This window comes from Narcine bancroftii, chromosome 8, assembly GCF_036971445.1.
Source record: "Narcine bancroftii isolate sNarBan1 chromosome 8, sNarBan1.hap1, whole genome shotgun sequence".
NCBI classification, from domain to species: domain Eukaryota; kingdom Metazoa; phylum Chordata; class Chondrichthyes; order Torpediniformes; family Narcinidae; genus Narcine; species Narcine bancroftii.
Window position 1 is genome coordinate 51,345,822 of NC_091476.1, and position 21,591 is coordinate 51,367,412.

The window sequence follows — 21,591 nt, forward strand, 5'->3', positions numbered from 1 at the left end:
TTCAGACGCCTGCCGACATTTTTCCATACCTTGATGGATGATGAAAGGCTCAAGCCCGAAACGTTGGCTATGTACCTTTGCTAATAAAAAGCACAATGAGCTGCTAGGTTCCTCCAGCATTGTGATTTTGCACAGGGCGTCCCTGGGCTGTACCGACACTAGGCTATAACACAACCAATCGCCCTCACACCATTCACTCCTTCACTTGCGTCCTCCCTCGGACCGGGAGCTGCCAGCTCTCGCGAGATTTCACGTCGCGGCCGGGAACAGCCGAGCCCCCGCGCGGTGGCGCAGACGCGAGAAGAGGGGGGTTTCGCGGCTCGGTGTGGCCGTTCGACGCGGGCTGCTGTCGGCGCGCGCACACACAACACACAGGGGCGAGGCCTCGTTGCCGCTGAGCCGAGCCGGCGCATTCTGGTGGGGTCTTGGTCGGCAGCGGCTCGTCCTCCCCGTCCCCGGGATGTAAATGGCGTCCGATACCAGCGACGCTGAGGAGTTCTTCGATGCGGCCGAAGAGGTCAATGCGGTCCCGTCGCCGGCTGCGTAAGTGCGGCTGGAGGGTTGGAGCCGGTCGGTGGTGGGGGGAGGGCGCGCTAGGGGACGGCGGGGGGTGGATTGGGTCACTGCCGGGCGGGTCTGGAGGGGAGGGGCAAACCGGGCCTTGGGAGGAGAGGAGGATCCGGACGGGCGGTCATGGGGATGGACAGTGGACCAGTGGTGGGATCCAGGTGGGCTGCGGCCGGGGAGACCCCACCGTGATCGTTAACGGGCCGGAGGCCATCTCATTGTGTCTGTAAAACAAGCAAGCCGCTGGAAGTTCTCAGCGGGTCGAGCAGCGCCGGGGTGGGGAAAGGTGGAGTTCTCAAACAGTCTTGTTTTGCTCCAGATTCCAATATCTTTGCAACCTCCCTCCCACCCACCCACCCAATGCTAACCCTGTGACCCCCGTCCCCACTCAATGCTCCCTCTCCCTTTCTGTCCCCCCTGATTTTCTCCCCACCCATCCGCCCCCATTCTCGTTACTATTCTGCACACTGGCAATTCCTTCCTAACTCCTCTTCTGGCCTTTTACCTCTCTCTCTCCACCTTGCCTTGGGATATTCTCTTAATTCCCCTGATGAGCAGACCCTCTTCATTCACCCTCCTCTTAGTCCCAGCACCTGTCTGTCTCAATTTGTCCAATGTTTAATGAGCTTTGTGTCTTTTACACTTTTTTTAGTTGCAGTATATAAATATAAAAATACTGATCTGTTGAATGAGTATTATCTTTGGAAGAGTGATTAAAGTTGAAATCAGAATTTATTGTTTTGAGCACGTCATGAAATGTGTTATTTTGTGGCAGCATTACAGTGCAAATGTTGCTATAAAATTACATTTTAAGATGAATAAGAGTGCAAAAATAAGAGAAAGTGAATTAATATCTGGTTCATTGGCCATTCAAAAACCTGAAGGCAGAGGGGAAGAATCTGTACTTGTGCTGCTGGGTGTTCGTCTTCGGGCATCTGTACCTTTTTCCTGATGATAGCAGTGTGTAGAGGGCATGGTCTGGGTGGTGAAGGTCCTTGATGTAGAGGCTACTTTCTTAAGATGCCATTTTTTTGTAGTCCTTGATGGAGTGGAGACTGATGCCTGTGATGTTCACAACTCTATTTTTTTCTTGTCCTGTGCATTGGCACCGACGTAGAAAACAGCAGCACTCTGTCAGAATGCTCTCCACACTATGCCTGTTGAAATTTGGAAGTCTTTGGTGACACCCCAAATCTCCTCAAACTCCTCAAGAAGTATAATTGCTGTTGAGCCTTCTTTGCAATTGCATCGACATGAAGGCCTCAGGACAGAACCTCAGATGTTGATTCCCTGGAACTGGAAGTTTTTGACCCTTTCGACCGCTGATCACTTGATGAAGACTGGTTTGTGTTCTGATTTTTCCCTTCTACAAGTCCATAATCAGCTCCTTAGTTGAATTCAAGATTGTTGTTGTGGCACCACTCATCTGGCTTCCTCGTTGCTGTCTGTGATTCTGCCGATTACCACGGTGTCATTGGCAAATTTGTAGACAGCATTTTAATTAAGTCTAGTCACACTGTGATGGGTGTATGTGAGTTGAGCATTGGGCTTTGATCTTCAGTGAGGAGAAGATGCATACTGATTGTGGTCTTCCAATGAGAAGTTAAGGATCCAGCTGCAGAGGCCCAGGTTTTGGAACTTGTTGACCAGCACTGAAGGTATGATAGTTTTGAAAGCTGAGCTATAGTTGATGAAGTGTTGCCTGATCTATGTGTTCTGCTCTTGGTGGTCCAGGGCTGTGCATCTCTGTGGAGTGATGGTGATGGTAGGTGAATTGTAGTGGGTCCAGATCTTCACTTGGGTGTGAGTTAATTCTGGCCATGACCAACCTCTCAAATCATTTCATCACAGTTGATGTCAGTGCTACTGGATGATAGTCATTGAGCACTGAGATAATTAATGCCCTTTTGAAGCAATAGACAATAGGAGCTGGAGTAGGCCATTTGGCCCGTCGGGCCAGCACCGCCATTTTAGATCATGACTGATCATTACCATCAGTACCCCTTTCCAGCCTTATCCCCATAACCCTTAACTCCGTTACCCACAAGAGTCTTATCTAACTCTCTTTTGAACATAGTCAGCGAATCCGCCTCTACCACCCTCTGTGGCAGAGCATTCCACAGATTCACACTTCTCTGGGTAAAAAAAATGCTTTCTCATCTCCGTCCTAAAGGGCCTACCCTGTATTCTTAAACTATGCTCTCTAGTCTTCGTCTCCCCCATCATTGGGAACAAGTAATCAGACTTCACCTTGTCTATCCCCCTGATGATTTTGTATACCTCAATCATGTCCCCCCTCATCCTTCTAAACTCCAATGGATACAAGTCCAGTTTTTCTAGCCTTGCTGCATATGACAACCCTGCCATCCCTGGAACTAACCTTGTAAATCTGCGCTGCACACCCTCTATAGCTAGTATGTCCTTCCTCAAGTTTGGAGACCAGAACTGGACGCAATACTCCAGGTGGGGTCTCACCAGGGCCCTGTATAACTGCAGAAGGGCGTCTCTGTTCCTATACTCCAATCCCCTCTTTATGAAAACCAACATTCCATTTGCCTTCTTCACAGCTTTCTGAACCTGCATGCTAGCCTTCAGTGACCGGTGAACAAGTACACCCAGATCCATTTGCACTTCCCCACTCCCTAGCTTGTCTCCATTTAAATAATACTCAGCTTTCCTATTACTTCCCCCAAAATGAATAACCTCACATTGAAATTCATCTTCCATTTAGCCACCCACTCCTCCAGCCTGTCCAAGTCCCTCTGCATTTTCCTTACATCCTCCTCACACCCCACACCGCCACCCAGTTTAGTGTCATCTGCAAATTTGCTCATGTTATTTATAATCCCCTCATCCAAATCATTAACATAAATTACAAACAACTGAGGACCCAACACCGATCCCTGAGGCACTCCACTCGTCACATCCTGCCATTCTGAAAAAGACCCATTTACTCCAACCCTTTGTTTCCTATCTCTTAACCAATTTCCTATCCATGTCAGCACCTTACCTCCAATACCATGCTCCCTGATCTTGCCCACTAGACTCCCGTGCGGTACCTTATCAAAGGCCTTCTGAAAGTCCAAATACACCACATCCTTTGGCTCTCCCGAGTCCACCCTCTGTCACATCCTCAAAAAATTCCAGAAGGTTAGTCAAGCATGACTTACCCTTAAGGAATCCATGCTGACTAGCCCTTATACTATTATTACTGACTAAGTGTTCTGCTATTTCTCCTTTTATGATGGACTCCAATATCTTCCCCACTACTGAAGTCAGGCTAACCGGTCTATAATTTCCCGTTTTCTCCCTCCCTCCTTTCTTAAAAAGCGGCACCACATCAGCCACTCTCCAATCCTCAGGGACCTCCCCGGAATCTATGGAACTTTGGAAAATGTCGACCAGTGCCTCCACAATTTCCATAGCCACCTCTTTAAGCACCCTAGGATGCAGCCCATCAGGCCCTGGGGTTTTATCAGCCCTCAGTCCCAACAATTTACTCATAACCTCCTGCTTCTGGATCCGGATATCCATTAGATCCCCTACCTCCCCAGTAAAGTTCCCCAAGTCTCTTGGTACCACATGACCACTACCCTCTAACTGACTATAACCTATATCCTCCTTGGTGAAGACAGTTGCAAAGTATTTGTTAAATTCCTCTGCCATCTCCTTGTTTCCGGTAATAATTTCACCCTTGCCCATTTTCAAAGGGCCAATTTTAGACCGAACCAATTTCTTCCTCTTCACATACTTAAAAAAGCTTTTGCTATCCTCCGCAATATTATCTGCTAATTTCCTCTCGTACTTCATTTTACCGTCTCTTATGGCTTTCTTAGTTACCCTCTGATGTTCTTTGAAGGTTTCCCAATCCTCTAATTTCCCACTCTGCTTCGCTATCTTATAATTACTCCCTTTGGACTTGATAATGCACTTGATTTCCTTAGTTAGCCAGGGCTGCCATTTGCATCTCCTAGAGCCTTTCCTCCACTTTGGAATAAATTTGTCCTGAATCCTGTGAAAAATGTCCTTAAAAACCTGCCATTTTTCCTCAGTTGTCCTCCCAGCTAGTGTATCTTCCCATTTTATTTTGGATAGCTCCTCCCTCATAGCTGCAAAATTCCCTTTATTTAACTGAAGTACAGATGCTTCCGACTTCCTTTCCATTTCCCTTTCTAATTGCAGCTTAAAAGTAACCATACCATGGTCACTATTCCCTAATGGCTCCCCTACATCAAGGTCACTTATTAAGTCTGCGTCGCTGCACAGCACCCAGTCCAGAATCGGCTTCCCCCTGGTAGGTTCCTCCACTAGCTGTTCCAAGAAAGTATCTCGTAGACATTCTATAAACTCGCTCTCTTGTGTTCCTGCCCCTGTCTGATTATCCCAGTCTACCTTCATGTTGAAGTCCCCCATAACTACCGTATTGCTACCACTTTGACATGCCACTCTTAATTCCTGATTTATACTACCACCGATATCTGAGCTACTTTTCGGAGGCCTGTAAATGACCCCCATTATATTCCTCTTGCCCTTGCAATTTCTTAATTCAATCCAAACAGAGTGTACCTCACCTGTTTCAATGTCCTTCCTTTCAAACGCCTGAATCTCATTTCTTACCAACAGAGCTACCCCACCTCCTCTTCTTAACTTTCTGTCCTTTCTAAAGGACGTGTACCCTGGAACATTTATTTCCCAATCCTGCCCTTCCCGCAGCCATGTCTCCGTTATTCCGACAATGTCATAACCTCCCATCGCCATTTGCGCCTCAAGCTCATCCATTTTATTCCTTACACTCCTTGCATTCATACACAATACCTTGATGCCATACCTCCTTTCTCCCTCCACCTTGGTTCTTGGTGCATTCGTTCTTATTCTCCTATCACTTTTAGCTCCCTTATTCCTTATTGTTTCACCGTCTATCGGAACCACCCCTATATTCTCTCTCTTATCTACTTCCCTATCAGTCCTGTTCCCTTTCCCCTGCCAAATTAGTTTAAATCAGCTCCGACAGCTTTATTAAACCTAACTGCCAGTATATTGGCCCCCTTCGCATTCAGGTGTAAACCATCCCTCCTGTATAGGTCCCGTCTTCCCCAGAAGAGATCCCAATGGTCAATGAACCTGAATCCCTGCACTCTGCACCATTCCCTCAGCCACACGTTTAACCTCTTGATTTTATTATTCTTGCCCCCACCCTCGCACAGTACAGGAAGCAGCCCCGAGATTACAATCCTGGAGGTCCTGCTTCTCAACCTCCTTCCAAGCTCACGGTAGTCTCTCTTCAGGATCTCCTCCTTCAATCTATCTACGTCATTTGTGCCCACGTGTATCAGGACCTCTGGCCGGTCTCCTTCCCCCCCCAGGATACTCTGAACCCTATCCGAGACGTCACGTACCCTGGCTCCTGGGAGGCAACACACCATACGGGAACACTTGTCAGGTTCGCAGAATCTTCTGTCCGTTCCCCTAACGATGGAGTCCCCAATGACCACCTTGTTCCCCTTCTTCTCCTTCCGTACCACTGTCTCCTTTGGCGCTACCTCTGGCAGGTTATCTTCCCCTACTTCATCCAATACTGTATATTCGTTGCTAAGATCTGTAGCCACTGGGGTGCTCTCCACAGAGCTAGCAACATTTGCCCCACTCCTGGCAGTAGTCCACTTTCACTTGGGGTTGGGGTCTCCAATGACAGCACTGCGAGATTGAAATGTCTGTGAACATCCCAGCTACTTCGTTTTCAGTACTCTGCCAGGGCTTGACTGCTTGCCAGGGTTTAACCTCTTGAAGGATGTTCTGACGTTGGCTTCAGAGACAAATCACAGGGTCGTCAGCTTCTGCAGGGATTCTCATAGGTATCATTAAGTTCTCAAAGTGAGCATAAAAAGGTTTCAGTTTATCCAGTAATGAGGCACCACAGCCATTTATGATGCTTGGCCTCTCCTTGTTGGATGTAATGGCTTGCAATTCCTGGCATAGCTGGCAAGTGACTATCTCTCAGTTCCCTTGGAATTGCTTCTTGGCTGCTATGTTGCCCTTCCACAGGTTGTACCTAATCCTCCTGTAGAGATCTGGATTTCTGCTATTATTTAATGTAACAGTTGTATTGGTTAAAAGTTTTATTTGTTTAAAGTTGCAATCAGATGATTGAACCTCTTCTCTCCAAATTCAGCTGCTTTCTCTAAATATGTTTAATATAAAAAGTATGTAATCCATTTTTGTACATTTTTTTGCTGAACCATCAGTTGAGATGTTTCTAAGTGGATAATTTTGATTCAATTGGAAAAGGTGGAAGGAAAATAAACTATGCCTCATTGCAAAAAGCATTGCTTGATATTAACCTTAGTAACACTTGATGTGGCTTTGTAGTTTTCATTTATAGTAAAATTAGCTAGGGTTTTTGTTATTTAGTAGTTTCCTCCTCAGCGACAAGATCTCCATCCTCAACCGATGGTCAGAACACTTCCAATCTCTTTTCGGTGCCAACCGCTCAGTCCAAGAATCCGCCCTGCTCCAGCTCCCTCAACAGCCCTTAAGGCTAGAGCTGGATGAGTTCCTCACCCGGGAAGAGACATATAAGGCAATTGAACAACTGAAAAGTGGCAAAGCAGCAAGTATGGATGAAATCCCCCCCCCAGAGGTCTGGAAGTCTGGTGGCAAAACTCTGCATGCCAAACTGCATGAGTTTTTCAAGCTCTGCTGGGACCAAGGAAAGCTGCCTCAGGACCTTCGTGATGCCATCATCATCACCCTGTACAAAAATACAAAAACAAAGGCGAGAAATCAGACTGCTCAAACTACAGGGGAATCACGCTGCTCTCCATTGCAGGCAAAATCTTCGCTAGGATTCTCCTAAATAGAATAATACCTAGTGTCGCCGAAAATGTTCTCCCAGAATCACAGTGCGGCTTTCGCGCAAACAGAGGAACTACTGACATGGTCTTTGCCCTCAGATAGCTCCAAGAAAAGTGCAGAGAACAAAACAAAGGACTGTACATCACCTTTGTTGACCTCACCAAAACCTTCGACACCGTGAGTAGGAAAGGGCTTTGGCAAATACTAGAATGCCTCAGATGCCCCCCAAAATTCCTCAACATGGATATCCAACTGCACGAAAACCAACAAGGTCGGGTCAGATAAAGCAATGAGCTCTCTGAACCCTTCTCCATTAACAATGGCGTGAAGCAAGGCTGCGTTCTTGCATCAACCCTCTTCAATCTTCTTCAGCATGATGCTGAACCAAGCCATGAAAGACCTCAACAATGAAGACGCTGTTTACATCCGGTACCGCACGGATGGCAGTCTCTTCAATCTGAGGCGCCTGCAAGCTCACACCAAGACACAAGAGAAACTTGTCCGTGAACTACTCTTTGCAGACAATGCCGCTTTAGTTGCCCATTCAGAGCCAGCTCTTCAGCGCTTGACGTCCTGCTTTGCGGAAACTGCCAAAATGTTTGGCCTGGAAGTCAGCCTGAAGAAAACTGAGGTCCTCCATCAGCCAGCACCCCACCATGACTACCAGCCCCCCCACATCTCCATCGGGCACACAAAACTCAAAACGGTCAACCAGTTTACCTATCTCGGCTCCACCATTTCATCAGATGCAAGGATCGACAACGAGATAGACAACAGACTCGCCAAGGCAAATAAAGCCTTTGGAAGACTACACAAAAGAGTCTGGAAAAACAACCAACTGAAAAACCTCACAAAGATTAGCGTATACAGAGCTGTTGTTATACCCACACTCCTGTTCGGCTCCGAATCATAGGTCCTTTACCAGCATCACCTACGGCTCCTAGAACCTTCCACCAGCGTTGTCTCTGCTCCATCCTCAACATTCATTGGAGCGACTTCATCACCAACATCGAAGTACTCGAGATGGCAGAGGCCGACAGCATCGAATCCACGCTGCTGAAGATCCAACTGCGCTGGGTGGGTCACGTCTCCAGAATAGAGGACCGTCGCCTTCCCAAGATCGTGTTATATGGCGAGCTCTCCACTGGCCACCGAGACAGAGGTACACCAAAGAAGAGGTACAAGGACTGCCTAAAGAAATCTCTTGGTGCCTGCCACATTGACCACTGTCAGTGGGCTGATATCGCCTCAAACCGTGCATCTTGGCGTCTCACAGTTCGGCGGGCAGCAACCTCCTTTGAAGAAGACCGCAGAGCCCACCTCACTGACAAAAGACAAAGGAGGAAAAACCCAACACCCAACCCCAACCAACCAATTTTCCCTTGCAACAGCTGCAATTGTGTCTGCCTGTCCCGCATCGGACTTGCCAGCCACAAACAAGCCTGCAGCTGACGTGGACATTACCCCTCCATAAATCTTCGTCCACGAAGCCAAGCCAAAGAAGAAGAAGTTTCCATGAAAAAATGTTCTTATGGGATGTTAAGTTTATAGGCCTAAGCTTGTCTACACTGGCTCCTTCAAAAATCATTGCTCTGCATATGAACATTGATTGTTCCCTGTGGAAGGGCAAAGTTATTGAAAATAAATATGAGCTATATTGGTTATTTTTCCTATCCACAATTAGTCTCCTTCCCTTCCTTCCACCATTTTATTTGGACGCCTGCCTGCTTTTTGCTCATATCTTGACAAAGGGCTAGTACTGAAAAGTTGGTTATGTATCTTAACGCTAAAGAACACACCTGCTGAGTTTCTCCAGGATTTTTGTGTATTGAACTAGTTACAGTATTTCCAGATTTTCTTGTATAACTCTAGTCTTGATAAATTGTTTTGACCTGAAAGGTTAACAAATTCTCTTTCTTCACAACCCCCCCACCAATAGGTGCTGCTTGGCCAGCTGAAATAAAACATTTTTTTAACCAAAAATACCCATCTCTTGCCCTTGATGCTTTTTAATTGCGTTGGTGTAACATCAGGATCAAATGCAGAACTTTAAAAAAAAAAATTCCAATTAAAGTTAAAGAAATATATCTGTATATTTTTATAGTGTTCCAAATAAGTTGAGGATATATTGAAGTATGAAGCTCACAGAGTTACCTAGTAACAATTGAGTCCAATTTCAGAATTTATTGGATAATAATTATATTAAAAACAAAATGGATTGCCTTGTCCTTTCTTTCCGACCTGACCCACCTGTAGAATGACGCTGTTCATCGACTTCAGCTCGGCATTTAATATGATTATTCCCCAGAGGCTGGTGGAGAAGCTGACCTCACTGGGACTCAACACCCTCATTTTAACTGGATTCTGGACTTCCTAACGGAAACACTGCAATCTGTCTGGATGGGTGGCAGAACATTGAGCTCTAGTGCACCTCAGCCCACTCCTGTTCGTGCTACAGCTGCATTGCCAGTTCCAGCTCCATCAGTGTTATCAAATTTGCAGATGTCACAATGGTAGTTTGCCTCATCAGCAACAATGAGTTGCACTACAGAGGAGAGGTGGTAAATCTCATGAGGTGTGTGAGAGTAACAACCTAAATTTCACGGTGGACAAGACGAGGGAGATGATAGTGGACTTCCTAAAGGAGGACCAGGAAAGGGGAGTCACGTGATGGAGTAGTGGCCAGACGGTGAACTCCAGCCCTCTCCAGAAAAGTCGGGAAAAACAAGAGAAAATACAAAGGCATAGAAATACAAGTTAAAGAAAAGTGAGTATAAAGGTGGAAAGAAGATGGAGACAAAAGGAGAAAAATCAAAATCAACGGAAAGAAGAGAGGAAGAGAAGACAACGGAGGAAAAAGGTGAAGGCCTTACCTGTCCGAAGAGGCCCGCTGTGGAGAGAAGACCCCACTACCTCAGGTCGGTAGAAAAAGAACTACAACAATGGCTCACAGAGCCGAGTAAAAGTGCGCAACCGCGCATGCGCGACTCCTCGCGCATGCGCGATGCGCATGAAAAAAAACACACCGACGGGAGGGGGGACCAGCTGGGGAGTCGATCTCCACAGCCGGCAACGACAGCTGCAGAACACCTGCAGCAAGAAGAGACCACAGAAGACAATGGAAACAAGAAAGAAGAGGAGGAAAGGGCAGCAAAGAAACAACAGATGGTCAACCTAGAGGAAGAAGAAGAGGAAGAATACAGTGAAATAGATAAAGGGAAAGGCAAGGTAAAGGATATACTTGCTCTTGTTAGAGGATACATGGAGTCATTTAAAGAATGGCAAACACAGGAATTCAATGATTTAAGAAGAAGAATAAACAACACAGAAAAGAAAATAAATAAAATGGATATGACCTTAACAGAAATGGGGAAAAAAATGGACAAGATGGAAGAACGGGCAATAGCAGCAGAAATGGAGGTAGAAGACTTAAAAAAGAAATTGGAGGAATCTAATAAAAAAACTAAAGAGACACAAGAATTACTAGCCCAAAAAATAGATATAATGGAAAATTATAACAGAAGAAATAACATAAAGATAGTGGGCCTTAAGGAAGATGAAGAAGGCAAGAATATGAGGGAGTTTATAAAAGAATGGATCCCTAAGGCCCTAGGATGTCCAGAACTACAGCAAGAAATGGAAATAGAAAGGGCACATAGAGCATTGGCCCCTAAACCACAACCACAACAAAAACCAAGATCTATTGTAGTAAAATTCCTAAGATATACTACAAGAGAAAAGATACTGGAGAAGACAATGGAAAAAGTAAGAGAGGGCAACAAACCACTGGAGTATAAAGGGCAAAAAATCTTCATTTATCCAGATATAAGCTTTGAACTCCTAAAGAAGAGAAAAGAGTTCAATACAGCAAAAGCGATTTTATGGAAGAAAGGATATAAATGTACACTGAAGCATCCTGCGGTATTGAAAATATTTATTCCAGGACAACAAAACAGACTATTCTCGGATCCAGAAGAAGCACGAAAATTTGCAGAACAAGTACAAAAATAGACTGAGGGATGAAGACGGGTAATGAGAGCAAAAATGATCACGATTGATATGTATGTGGGTAAAGACAAAAATAGACTGAGGGATGAAGACGGGTAAGAAGGGTAAAAATGACCACGATTGATATGTATGCGGGTAAAGAGGTATAAGAGTGAATAGAGACAATGGGCATATGTGAAAGTATCTGTAATTAGAGGAAAACATAGAGAGTATAGACAAGAATTAATAAGGGAAGGTAATGGAATAGAGAGAATAAGGAAGGAATTAAAAGAGTGACCTTTGTGACATATAAAAAGCGAAATCTTTTCTGGGGGGGGCTGGGTGGGGGAAAAGAGCGGTCACTGCAAAATCAGTTGACGCTTGCGAGTGGATTCGCAAATCCAAATGGAGAGGGGAGATGTGGTTGTCCGACAAGGGATAAAGGGCAACTCAGGAGGGGAAGGGGAGATTGGGGATAAAGAAGATAGAAATAGGAGAATAAGGAAAATGTTGGATGTTGTAGGAATGTTGTCTGGTAAAGAGTTGAAAATAAGAAAACAGAAATGGAAAAGGAGGAAAGGTAATGATGGAAAAACGGAAAGAGAAGATAAACAAAATATAAAATGGCTACGCTGAACTATATGACTCTAAATATTAATGGAATACATAACCAAATTAAAAGGAAGAAACTACTAAATTTACTGAAAAAGGAAAAAATAGATATATCATTTGTCCAAGAAACACACTTAACTGAATTGGAGCACAAGAAATTAAAGAGAGATTGGGTTGGACATGTAACAGCAGCATCGTATAATTCAAAAGCAAGAGGAGTGGCTATATTAATTAGCAAAAATGTGCCATTTAAAATAGAAGAGGAAATAATAGATCCAGCAGGGAGATATGTTATGATAAAATGTCAGATATATTCAGAGCTTTGGAATCTACTTAATATATATTCACCTAACGAAGAAGATCAAAAGTTTATGCAAGATATCTTTTTGAAGGTAGCTAATACGCAAGGGAACATACTAATAGGAGGGGATTTCAACCTGAATTTGGATCCAAATATGGATAAAACGGGGAAAAAAGTTAACAGGAAGAACAAAGTAACCAAATTTATAATTAAATCAATGCAAGAAATGAAACTTGTGGACATATGGAGGAAACAAAACCCAAAAGAAAAGGAATACTCATACTACTCGACTAGACATAAAACATACTCAAGGATAGACCTATTCCTGTTATCAGCCCACATTCAAGGGAGAGTTAGGAAAACGGAATATAAAGCTAGACTATTATCGGACCACTCACCCCTGTTATTGGCAATAGAGCTAGAGGACATCCCTCCAAGAATGTATAGATGGAGATTAAACCCCATGCTACTTAAAAGACAGGATTTTAGAGAATTTATTGAAAAACAATTAAAAATGTACTTTGAAGTAAATACGGAATCAGTGGAAGATAAGTTTATACTATGGGACGCAATGAAAGCATTCATTAGAGGGCAAATAATAAGTTACGCAACCAAGATGAAGAAGGACTATAATCAGGAAACAGAGCAGTTGGAAAGGGAAATAATAAACATAGAAAAAAAATTAGCAATAAAGGAAGATACAACCAAAAGAAGAGAATTGGCGGATAAAAAAATAAAATATGAAACATTACAAACATATAAGGTGGAGAAGAATATAATGAAGACAAAACAGAAATATTATGAACTAGGTGAAAAAACACACAAAATCTTAGCATGGCAGCTTAAGACAGAGCAAACTAAGAAAATGGTATTGGCAACAAGGAAAAAAGACAAACAAATTACATATAATCCAAAAGAAATTAAGGAAAACTTCAGAGAATTCTATGAACAATTATACCGAACCGAAAACGAAGGGAAAGAAGGGAAAATAGATGAATTTTTGACTAAAATTGAACTACCAAAACTACAAATAGAGGAACAAAATAAATTAACAGAACCATTTGGAACAGTAGAAATACAAGAGATAATAAAAAATTTACCAAATAATAAGACACCAGGAGAGGATGGACTCCCAATAGAATTCTACAAAACATTTAAAGACCTAATAATACCGCCCCTCCTGGATGTAATCAACCAGATTGATGAGACACAAAACTTACCAGATTCATGTAAAACAGCAATAATTACAGTGATACTAAAACAAGGGAAAGATCCACTCTCACCAGCGTCATATAGACCAATATCTCTGCTAAACACAGATTATAAGATAATAGCTAAACTATTAGCAAACAGATTGGCAGAACAGGTACCGAAAATGGTAAATTTAGACCAAACTGGATTTATCAAAAAAAGACGCACAACAGACAATATTTGTAAATTTATTAACTTAATTCATGCAGTAGAAGGAAATAAAGCACCGGCAGTAGCAGTTGCTTTAGACGCAGAGAAGGCCTTCGACAGAGTAGAATGGAATTACTTGTTCAAAGTATTGCAAAAATTCAGTTTACCGGAGAAGTTTATTAATTGGATTAAAGCATTATATGAGGGACCGTTAGCGAAAGTGACAGTAAATGGACATGTATCAAAGCAATTTAACTTAAGCAGGTCAACGCGGCAGGGATGCCCACTATCACCATTATTGTTTGCGCTAGCTATAGAAGCACTAGCAGAATCGATAAGAAGAGATAATAATATAAAAGGAATAAAAATAAAAGACAGGGAATATAAAATCAGTCTGTTTGCGAATGATGTGATAGTGTACTTAACAGAACCAGAACTATCAATAAAAGAACTATATAAGAAATTGAAGGAATATGGAGAAGTGTCGGGATACAAGATAAACGTAAATAAAAGCGAAGCAATGCCTATGAATAACGCGGATTTCTCAAAATTTAAGGAGGAATCCCCATTCAGATGGCAAACGCAGGCAATAAGATACCTAGGTGTGCAAATAAACAAAAATCTAGGCCAATTATATAAACTCAATTACAATCCACTAATGAAAAAATTACAGGACGATTTAGAGCATTGGAAAGAGCTACCACTAACACTGATAGGAAGGATAAACTGTATTAAAATGAACATTTTTCCAAGGATACTATACTTATTTCAGGCATTGCCAATACAACTGACAGAAAAATTCTTCAAAGAGTTAAAGAAAATAATAAGGAGATTTTTATGGAGAGGGGGGAAACCGAGGATAGCACTAGATAAATTAACAGAATGGTATAAACAAGGAGGCTTACAATTGCCAAACTTCAAAAATTATTATAGAGCCGCACAATTAAGGTACCTATCAGATTTTTATCAAACAAGGGAAAAACCAGACTGGACGAGACTAGAATTAGATAAAATAGGGGAAAAGATACCTGAACACATATTATATAAATGGGACGAAAAATTGGTACAACATAGAACTTCTCCAGTATTACACCATCTCCTCAATATATGGAAGAAGATTCATGTAGAAAGAAATAAAATAAATTACCAAATACCAAAACTAATATTGACGCAAAATAAACTACTCCCTTTTACAATAGACAACCTTGCCTTTAGAAAATGGGAAAAAAAAGGGATTAAAAGAATAGAAAATTGTTTTTCAGGAAGTAGATTCTTATCCTTTGAACAAATGAGAGATAAGTACAATATAACTGGAGATACAGCGCTGGCATATTACCAACTGAGATCCTACTTGAAAGATAAATTAGGAAGCAACTTGAGTTTACCAGAGGGAAGTAACCTTGAATATGTGATTACAGATACAATGTTAATCAAAAGATTTATAAAAAATATGTATATTAAACTGCAAGAAAAGGAGAATGAGGAAACAAATGGTAAAACTAAACAAAAATGGGAACAAGATTTAAATATAAAGATAAAAAAGGAAACATGGGAGAAGTTATGCTCTGGAACGATGAGAAATACAATAAATACGAGGCTGCGTATGATACAATATAATTGGTTACACAGACTATACATTACACCGCAAAAGTTAAATAAATGGGACCCAACAGTATCTGATAGATGTTTTCGATGTAAAAAAGAAAGGGGAACAACAATTCATGCAATCTGGACATGTGAGAGAGTAGAAAAATTTTGGGATGATCTCAATCAGATATTAAATAAAATAACAGAAAACAATATACCAAAGAATCCAGAGATCTTTCTCCTAAGTAACATAAAAAATAAAGAATTTGGAATTGACTTGGAAGATGCACAAAAAAGATTTGTCAAGATAGCCCTAGCCGTAGCAAAAAAATGTATTATGTCAACCTGAAAATTGGAAGATAATTTGAAAATACAACAATGGTATATAGAAATGAATAAATGTATTCCATTAGAAAAAATAACATATAGTTTAAGAAATAATATTGAAATATTCGAACAAGTATGGGAGCCTTACATTAAATACAATAGCGAAAACCTACCGGGAACAAACATTACCTAAGTTGATGGAAGGAGAAGAAAAGAAAAGAATGGACTCAGTAGAATTTCTGGTGTATTTTTGTTGAATGACAACATTGTCTAACTGAATTAATGCAACCTAGATTGTATACCTAAAATGGATGAGAGGGGGGGGGGGTGGGGGGGTGGCTTGGGAGGAGGGAGGGGGGAGGGGGGAGGGAGAAAAAGTCACTGTAAATGTGTGGAAAAGAAAAAGTGTATAGCATGGCTATTGTGATTTATGGTGTGAAAAATAAAAAATTTAAAAAAAAAAAAAAAGGAGGACCAGGAATGACCACCCACCACTACACATCAACAGCTCTGGAGTGGAGATCACCAAGTTCTTTGGAGTTCACTTGACCAGTGACCTATCATGCACACACACTTCTCCTCACTGTACTTCCTGAGGCGACTGAAGTGGGAAAGGCTACAGCTACCATTATGTCAACCTTCTACAGGAGCTCTATTGAGAACATCATGGCTGGCTGGATCACAGTATGGACAGTTGCTATAGAGAAGTGGATTGGAGGTTATTTCACAGGACCGTAAGAGTGGCAGAGAGGATCATTGGAGTCTCGCTCCACCTCATTGATGTGATCTACCAGGAGTGGGCATGAAAAATAAATGAGGGCTCCTTCAATCCTGCACACATCTTTCAGCATCCCCTGTCGAGAAAGAGATACAAGAGTATCAGAGCCAGCACCACCAGGCTGAGGAACAGTTCGTCCCATGGTCAGTGAGAATGCCGAATAACCAAAGGAACTGCTCATAACCAGCCATCTGATACTCATATTCATGAAACTATTTATTTGGATACTGTATATATGAATACTTGTACTGTATATGTATCTCTATATATGTGTTATGTCTGGTTCTGTGTTTCCATGTTTTGCACTTGGGACTGGAGAATGCTGTTTCACCAGGTTGTACTTGTGCAGTCAGAAGACAATAAACTTGCCATTTATGATGGCCAGGTTTTCAAGTAATTTTGTTGCATAGTGCACAGAAAATGGAGATGCTAATCATTAAATGTATTTGGATGTATACGGTTATAGAGGTAGTTGAAGCGTGGTAATGGAAGCAAGTGAGAATGAATTATTTATCGAGCAATGTTATTATTTTACATGGTTTAAAGATGTTTATCCTTCAGCATCAACTCAGATCAGGAAATTAGTGACTTTGATGTGGGTCCACAGCAGGGATTTATTGCTCAAGGACCTTTAGCAAGACAAAACAATTGATTTTGAGAGTTTTTGTACTAGTCTCTGAGCCAGTTATTTGACTTGGTGAGGAGATTAATAACTGTGACAGAAAGAGGCTCTAAGGTGAGATAATTTTTTTTAGTTTGAATGAACCTACTTAAATAACTATTAATATTCCTTAATCTAGTGATCCAAAATATGAGCAAAATGTTTTTGCTTAAATATCTTATTTTGATATCATTCCTAAATTTTGATAAATTTAACTTACTTTGGCCTTTGCTGAGGAAGTTGAAACTATACTCTATTATGTTGTACAGGTATAGTTAGAACAACTTGGATCCTGTTCTTGAAATGTAAAACAGTAGTTTACAAATAAGTTTTTCACACAGTTGCATGTATTAATTGAAGTGCTGGTTTGTATTGTTTGGGAAAATTGATGCTGCAAATGCTTGTCCTTGATTTACTTTGCTACTCTAAATATGAGTTTAAAGCCTTTAGTTGTAATGAGTGAAATTCCATAAAGTCCAAAGAGAAGAGTGCAAGAATGTTTGCAAGAAGAGTGGTTTAGATCCATATGATGCAAGTCAAATTTATTTGGCTTGTACTCTAGTAAGGATAGGACACTTTTGTTAGTTAAGTTTGGAATAGTTTGGACTGCACTGATCCTCAACCGACTTGCTGACGTCACAATGGTCCTGGTGGGAGGGTAGGGGTGAGAGGGCTCCACAAAGGATCATGGAGGTTGTGCTGATTAGCTCTCTGAGAGCCAGTAAAATTGGTTGGTTGGTTCAGCTCACTCACAGCTTCCGTGTGTTTTCTTTCCATTTGCTGCACAGTGCATCGACCACAGTGGTGACCCTGGTGGTCCAAAATGCTATTTTGGGCTCCACGGTGAACGACACGAGCACACAGAACACAGTCGTGCTGAAGCTTCTGACCTTTTAGACCTCACAGTTGCTTGTCTGGTTTGAACAGGTCAGTTCACTCGACCAGGAGGCTTCTGGATGACTTCTTACATCAGCCATCAACAGGTATGAGGCAATTAAAGCACTCCTTACCTGCACCTTCGGCCTTCCCTGCTGCAAACAGGTGGCACGGCTGCTGCACATGGACGGCCTGGGCAACTATACGCTGTCTGCCCTTATGAACGATACGCTGGTGCTAATGGACGGCCACAGACCCTGCTTACTGTTCCACCTATTCCTCGTGGAAGGTGTCTTCAGCGACTCACGCAGGTTAGCAGCCCATGTGGCTGTCCTGTGGCACGCCAAGCAATATGGCAGGGCATCCATTGACCTAGTTACTGTGTCACACACCCAGCAACTCGTCTCTCTCTCACTCCACCAAGAAGGCTGGCGACACCTGCAGCAGGTGGAGACTCAAAGTTTTTCTACCATCAGAAATGTGGTTCTGGAGCTTGCCGGTGCTGTCTACCTTACTCCCATTCGGGAAATGCTGGGGCCAACCAGCACTTAGAGCAGCATTTCCTTGTAGACACGGGGGCGGTTGTTAGCATCTTGCCCACCTCGAACCGAGACACCTGTGCCTGGGAAGTCGGGACTGTCCCTCACCACCACCAACCATAGCAATGTACCCACGTACTGGGTGTGGACCATCCTGCTCAAGTTTGGCTCCTGCCGTTTTACCTGGACTTTCACTTTGGCTAACATGTTTCAGCCCTTACTGAGCACAGGCTTTCTTCAGACCCACTGGTCAATTCCAGGACCTTCCACACTTTCGTCCTTTGAGAAGCCACGTTCCCAATCCCCCACCTTGACTCGGTAATCTTATCGGGTAATGAGTTTGCCAGAATCCTGGCAGGATTCCCAGCCATTATAACGCCAAAGTTCTCCTCCGTAGACCTGAAACATGGCATCCAGCCACCACATCCCCACACAAAGACCCCTGCTGCCCGCCCAGGCACGCAGGCTTCCTGTAGACAAGCTGCGGCTCACCAAGGAAGAATTCAGGAAGATGGAGGAGATGGGAATCGTTTGGCGCTTGGACAGCCCCTGGGCCTCTCCTCTATATATGGTGGTGAAGTCTTCTGGGGAATGGAGACCAGCTCCAAAGGAGGATTTGGCCATGTCCTCTGCTGAGATCGTCTAAGGGGCCTGCTGACAGTCCTGGGAGAGCTTGTGTTAGCGGTTCCAACACAACTTGTGGGAAGGTGGGCACCCTGGCCCCGTCCCAACCTCATGATGCCATGGTCCAGCTCCATCCTACATACCAAAGGATCTTGAAGACTGCGAATATGTCTTCATAAGGAGAGCTGTGCACTGGACGACCCTTAAGCACTCATATGAGGGTTCATACAAGGTGTTACAATGCAACAGGACTACATGCCTTATGGGCATTGGGGGTAGCCAGTAAATGTTCATGGTCGACTGCCTCAAACTGGCACACCTTGACCAACCAGTAACTGTTCCAGCCCCGCGGTGGAGAACTTTGAACTGTGACTGAACACCAGTTCTTTGTTGGGGGGGGGGGGGGTGTGGTCATGTCGTGTGTTGCACTGATCTACAAGCGAACTGGGTCATGGAGGTACAGGCTTGCACTGGGCTGACATCACAATGGTTCCAGTGGGAGGAGGGTCCACAGGATAAGCTCTCAGAGAGTTTCGGTAAAATCAGTTGGTTGGTTCCTCTCACTCACCGGTTCCATGTAGTTTTTCTTTTGTTCACTGCATAACCCACGAACCACACTATTATTTTAATTTGTAGAAATTAGCTAGCTGTTGCTAGTTACTGCTGATAGTTCCTACTGGAATTTCTGGTGTTTAGCCATGTAAAAAAAACAGAAGTCCAAGACTTCTGTCCACACACTGTCATACGCATAAGTCCCAGACGTGTTAAAGGATTTGGAAGGCTATATCATTTAGTTTGTTTCAAGGTCTATCTTGAAGAAATTTAAAAAATATATTCAAAAAAGAATTAATTCTTTGGTCCAACATTAAGTCTATCCTGGTGCAGGCTAACTTGCCCTTTTGATTTCAATGGGAACTGGAGGACGATGTATTGGCCAATATTTTCAATTGTTTTTACAACTGGAAACATTTTTGGAGAGGCCCTTTACCAGCTGTCAAAGCTTTGAGATGGAAGGTTCCTCATTGTGCTGCAACACTGAAATTCAGGATGCATTAAATGGTAAGAATGGTCCTGAACAACTCGAGTTAGTAAATGTAGGCAATTAGGTATTTTAAATGATGATTCAGGTGATGGAACAGCAGTGTCATGAAAACGTCACAAAATTCATTGTTCTGCGGCAGCATTGTTGACTTCAGTGTTATGTTCCCAGGATAAAATCATTTTCATTCAAATAATGATGATGTAAACACAATTGACTCTAACACAATGTGAGCGTTCTCTCAGTCAATATATACTCTTTAACTTCATGTAATTCATTATTATTTGTGCGAATTTGCTGTTGATATATTGACTGCTCTGCTTCCTTGGTTAGAAGCAAGCCAAGTTATGAAAGATACAGGAGCTGTAAAGATCTGTTAATATATGGTAACTGAAAATTTGGCTTGGTTGAAATCAGTTTTCTTTTTATGCTGCAGCATTTGTTAATTCATTTGATTTTAATGATTGCAAACTTTCAAAGAATTGTATTGGGGGTTGAATAATATGTGAATGGAAAAAGTTGCTGGAATGGCAGTTAAAGTATGCCTTAAATCATTTAATCTTGATTTTTAAGTAGGGAGAAATTTTAAAAGGCACTCGGATTTGGGGAGTTAATTCAGAAAATGCTGGATATGTTCAGCAGACAGGCTTCACCTGTGGATGCTGCCTATCCAACTGAGGCCAAAAAATTTTGGGGTGGTGGGGGGGGGTTGGTGGAATTAAGAAAAAGGGAGAAAATGTTCATTTGTAGTTTAGGTGTAGAGAAGCTTGCAGGTGGGCAAAGGAAATAACTAAGATGAAGTGAAGGTTACTGTTCATGTTGAACTCTGAACTCCTTCGTAGATTGCTTTGGTTTAGTTTGTATCTTGATGTATTTCAAGATTTTAGTCACATTTTGGAGACTGGTTTTTGACAAGATGTCAAAACCTTAAGAATGCAGTGAATCTTAATTTCTTTCAGGTTATTGTCAAAGTGCAATCAGTCACTGCTAATTGTATTGTGTTGTTCATATTTATTAAACTATCTTTAGTTGTGATCCTTTGCTACTGGCCCTACCCAAAATGTGGCCTTTATTCAGTTGGCATTTTCAGGTTGTCCACCATGTAAAGTGTGATTGCTGATTTTGAGCATTTTTTTTGTAATTTGACTTTTAAAAGAATTCTACAGTTTTACTAACATGACAAAAAATCTTTACATTTGAAGTTTGGACCTGTGATGTTCAATAAATGTTTTGCAAGGTCATTGTTTCAAAAATAGTCTCTTGTCTATAAATTTGATAATGCTGCCTTTCTCATGTACACAAACTTGATTCCAGGATGTTGCCTTGACCTTGTGTGGTATTCAATTTGCAAGGGCCAGTTTATGGCTGAAATAGTGGTTGGTGTACATGACAGCAGCCAATTAACCTACTGCTTATTGTAAATGAGATTTATTCAACCTT

The 21,591-nt window shown here is 42.4% G+C and overlaps 1 protein-coding gene across 2 annotated transcripts in view; it reads left to right on the top strand.

Annotated features, from left to right (window-relative positions):
* Nucleotides 1–253: 253 nt before the first annotated feature.
* Nucleotides 254–21,591, top strand: part of wdr44 (WD repeat domain 44) — a 126,691-nt gene continuing 105,353 nt past the window's right edge. The window contains exon 1 of one of the 2 annotated variants that reach the window (XM_069893690.1): nt 254–543. In XM_069893690.1, the coding sequence (XP_069749791.1) occupies nt 467–543 (77 nt within the window). In that variant the 5' untranslated portion in view covers nt 254–466. Of the gene's footprint in view, nt 544–666; nt 729–21,591 lie in introns of those variants that run through there. The other variant, XM_069893691.1, reaches the window with a different exon arrangement.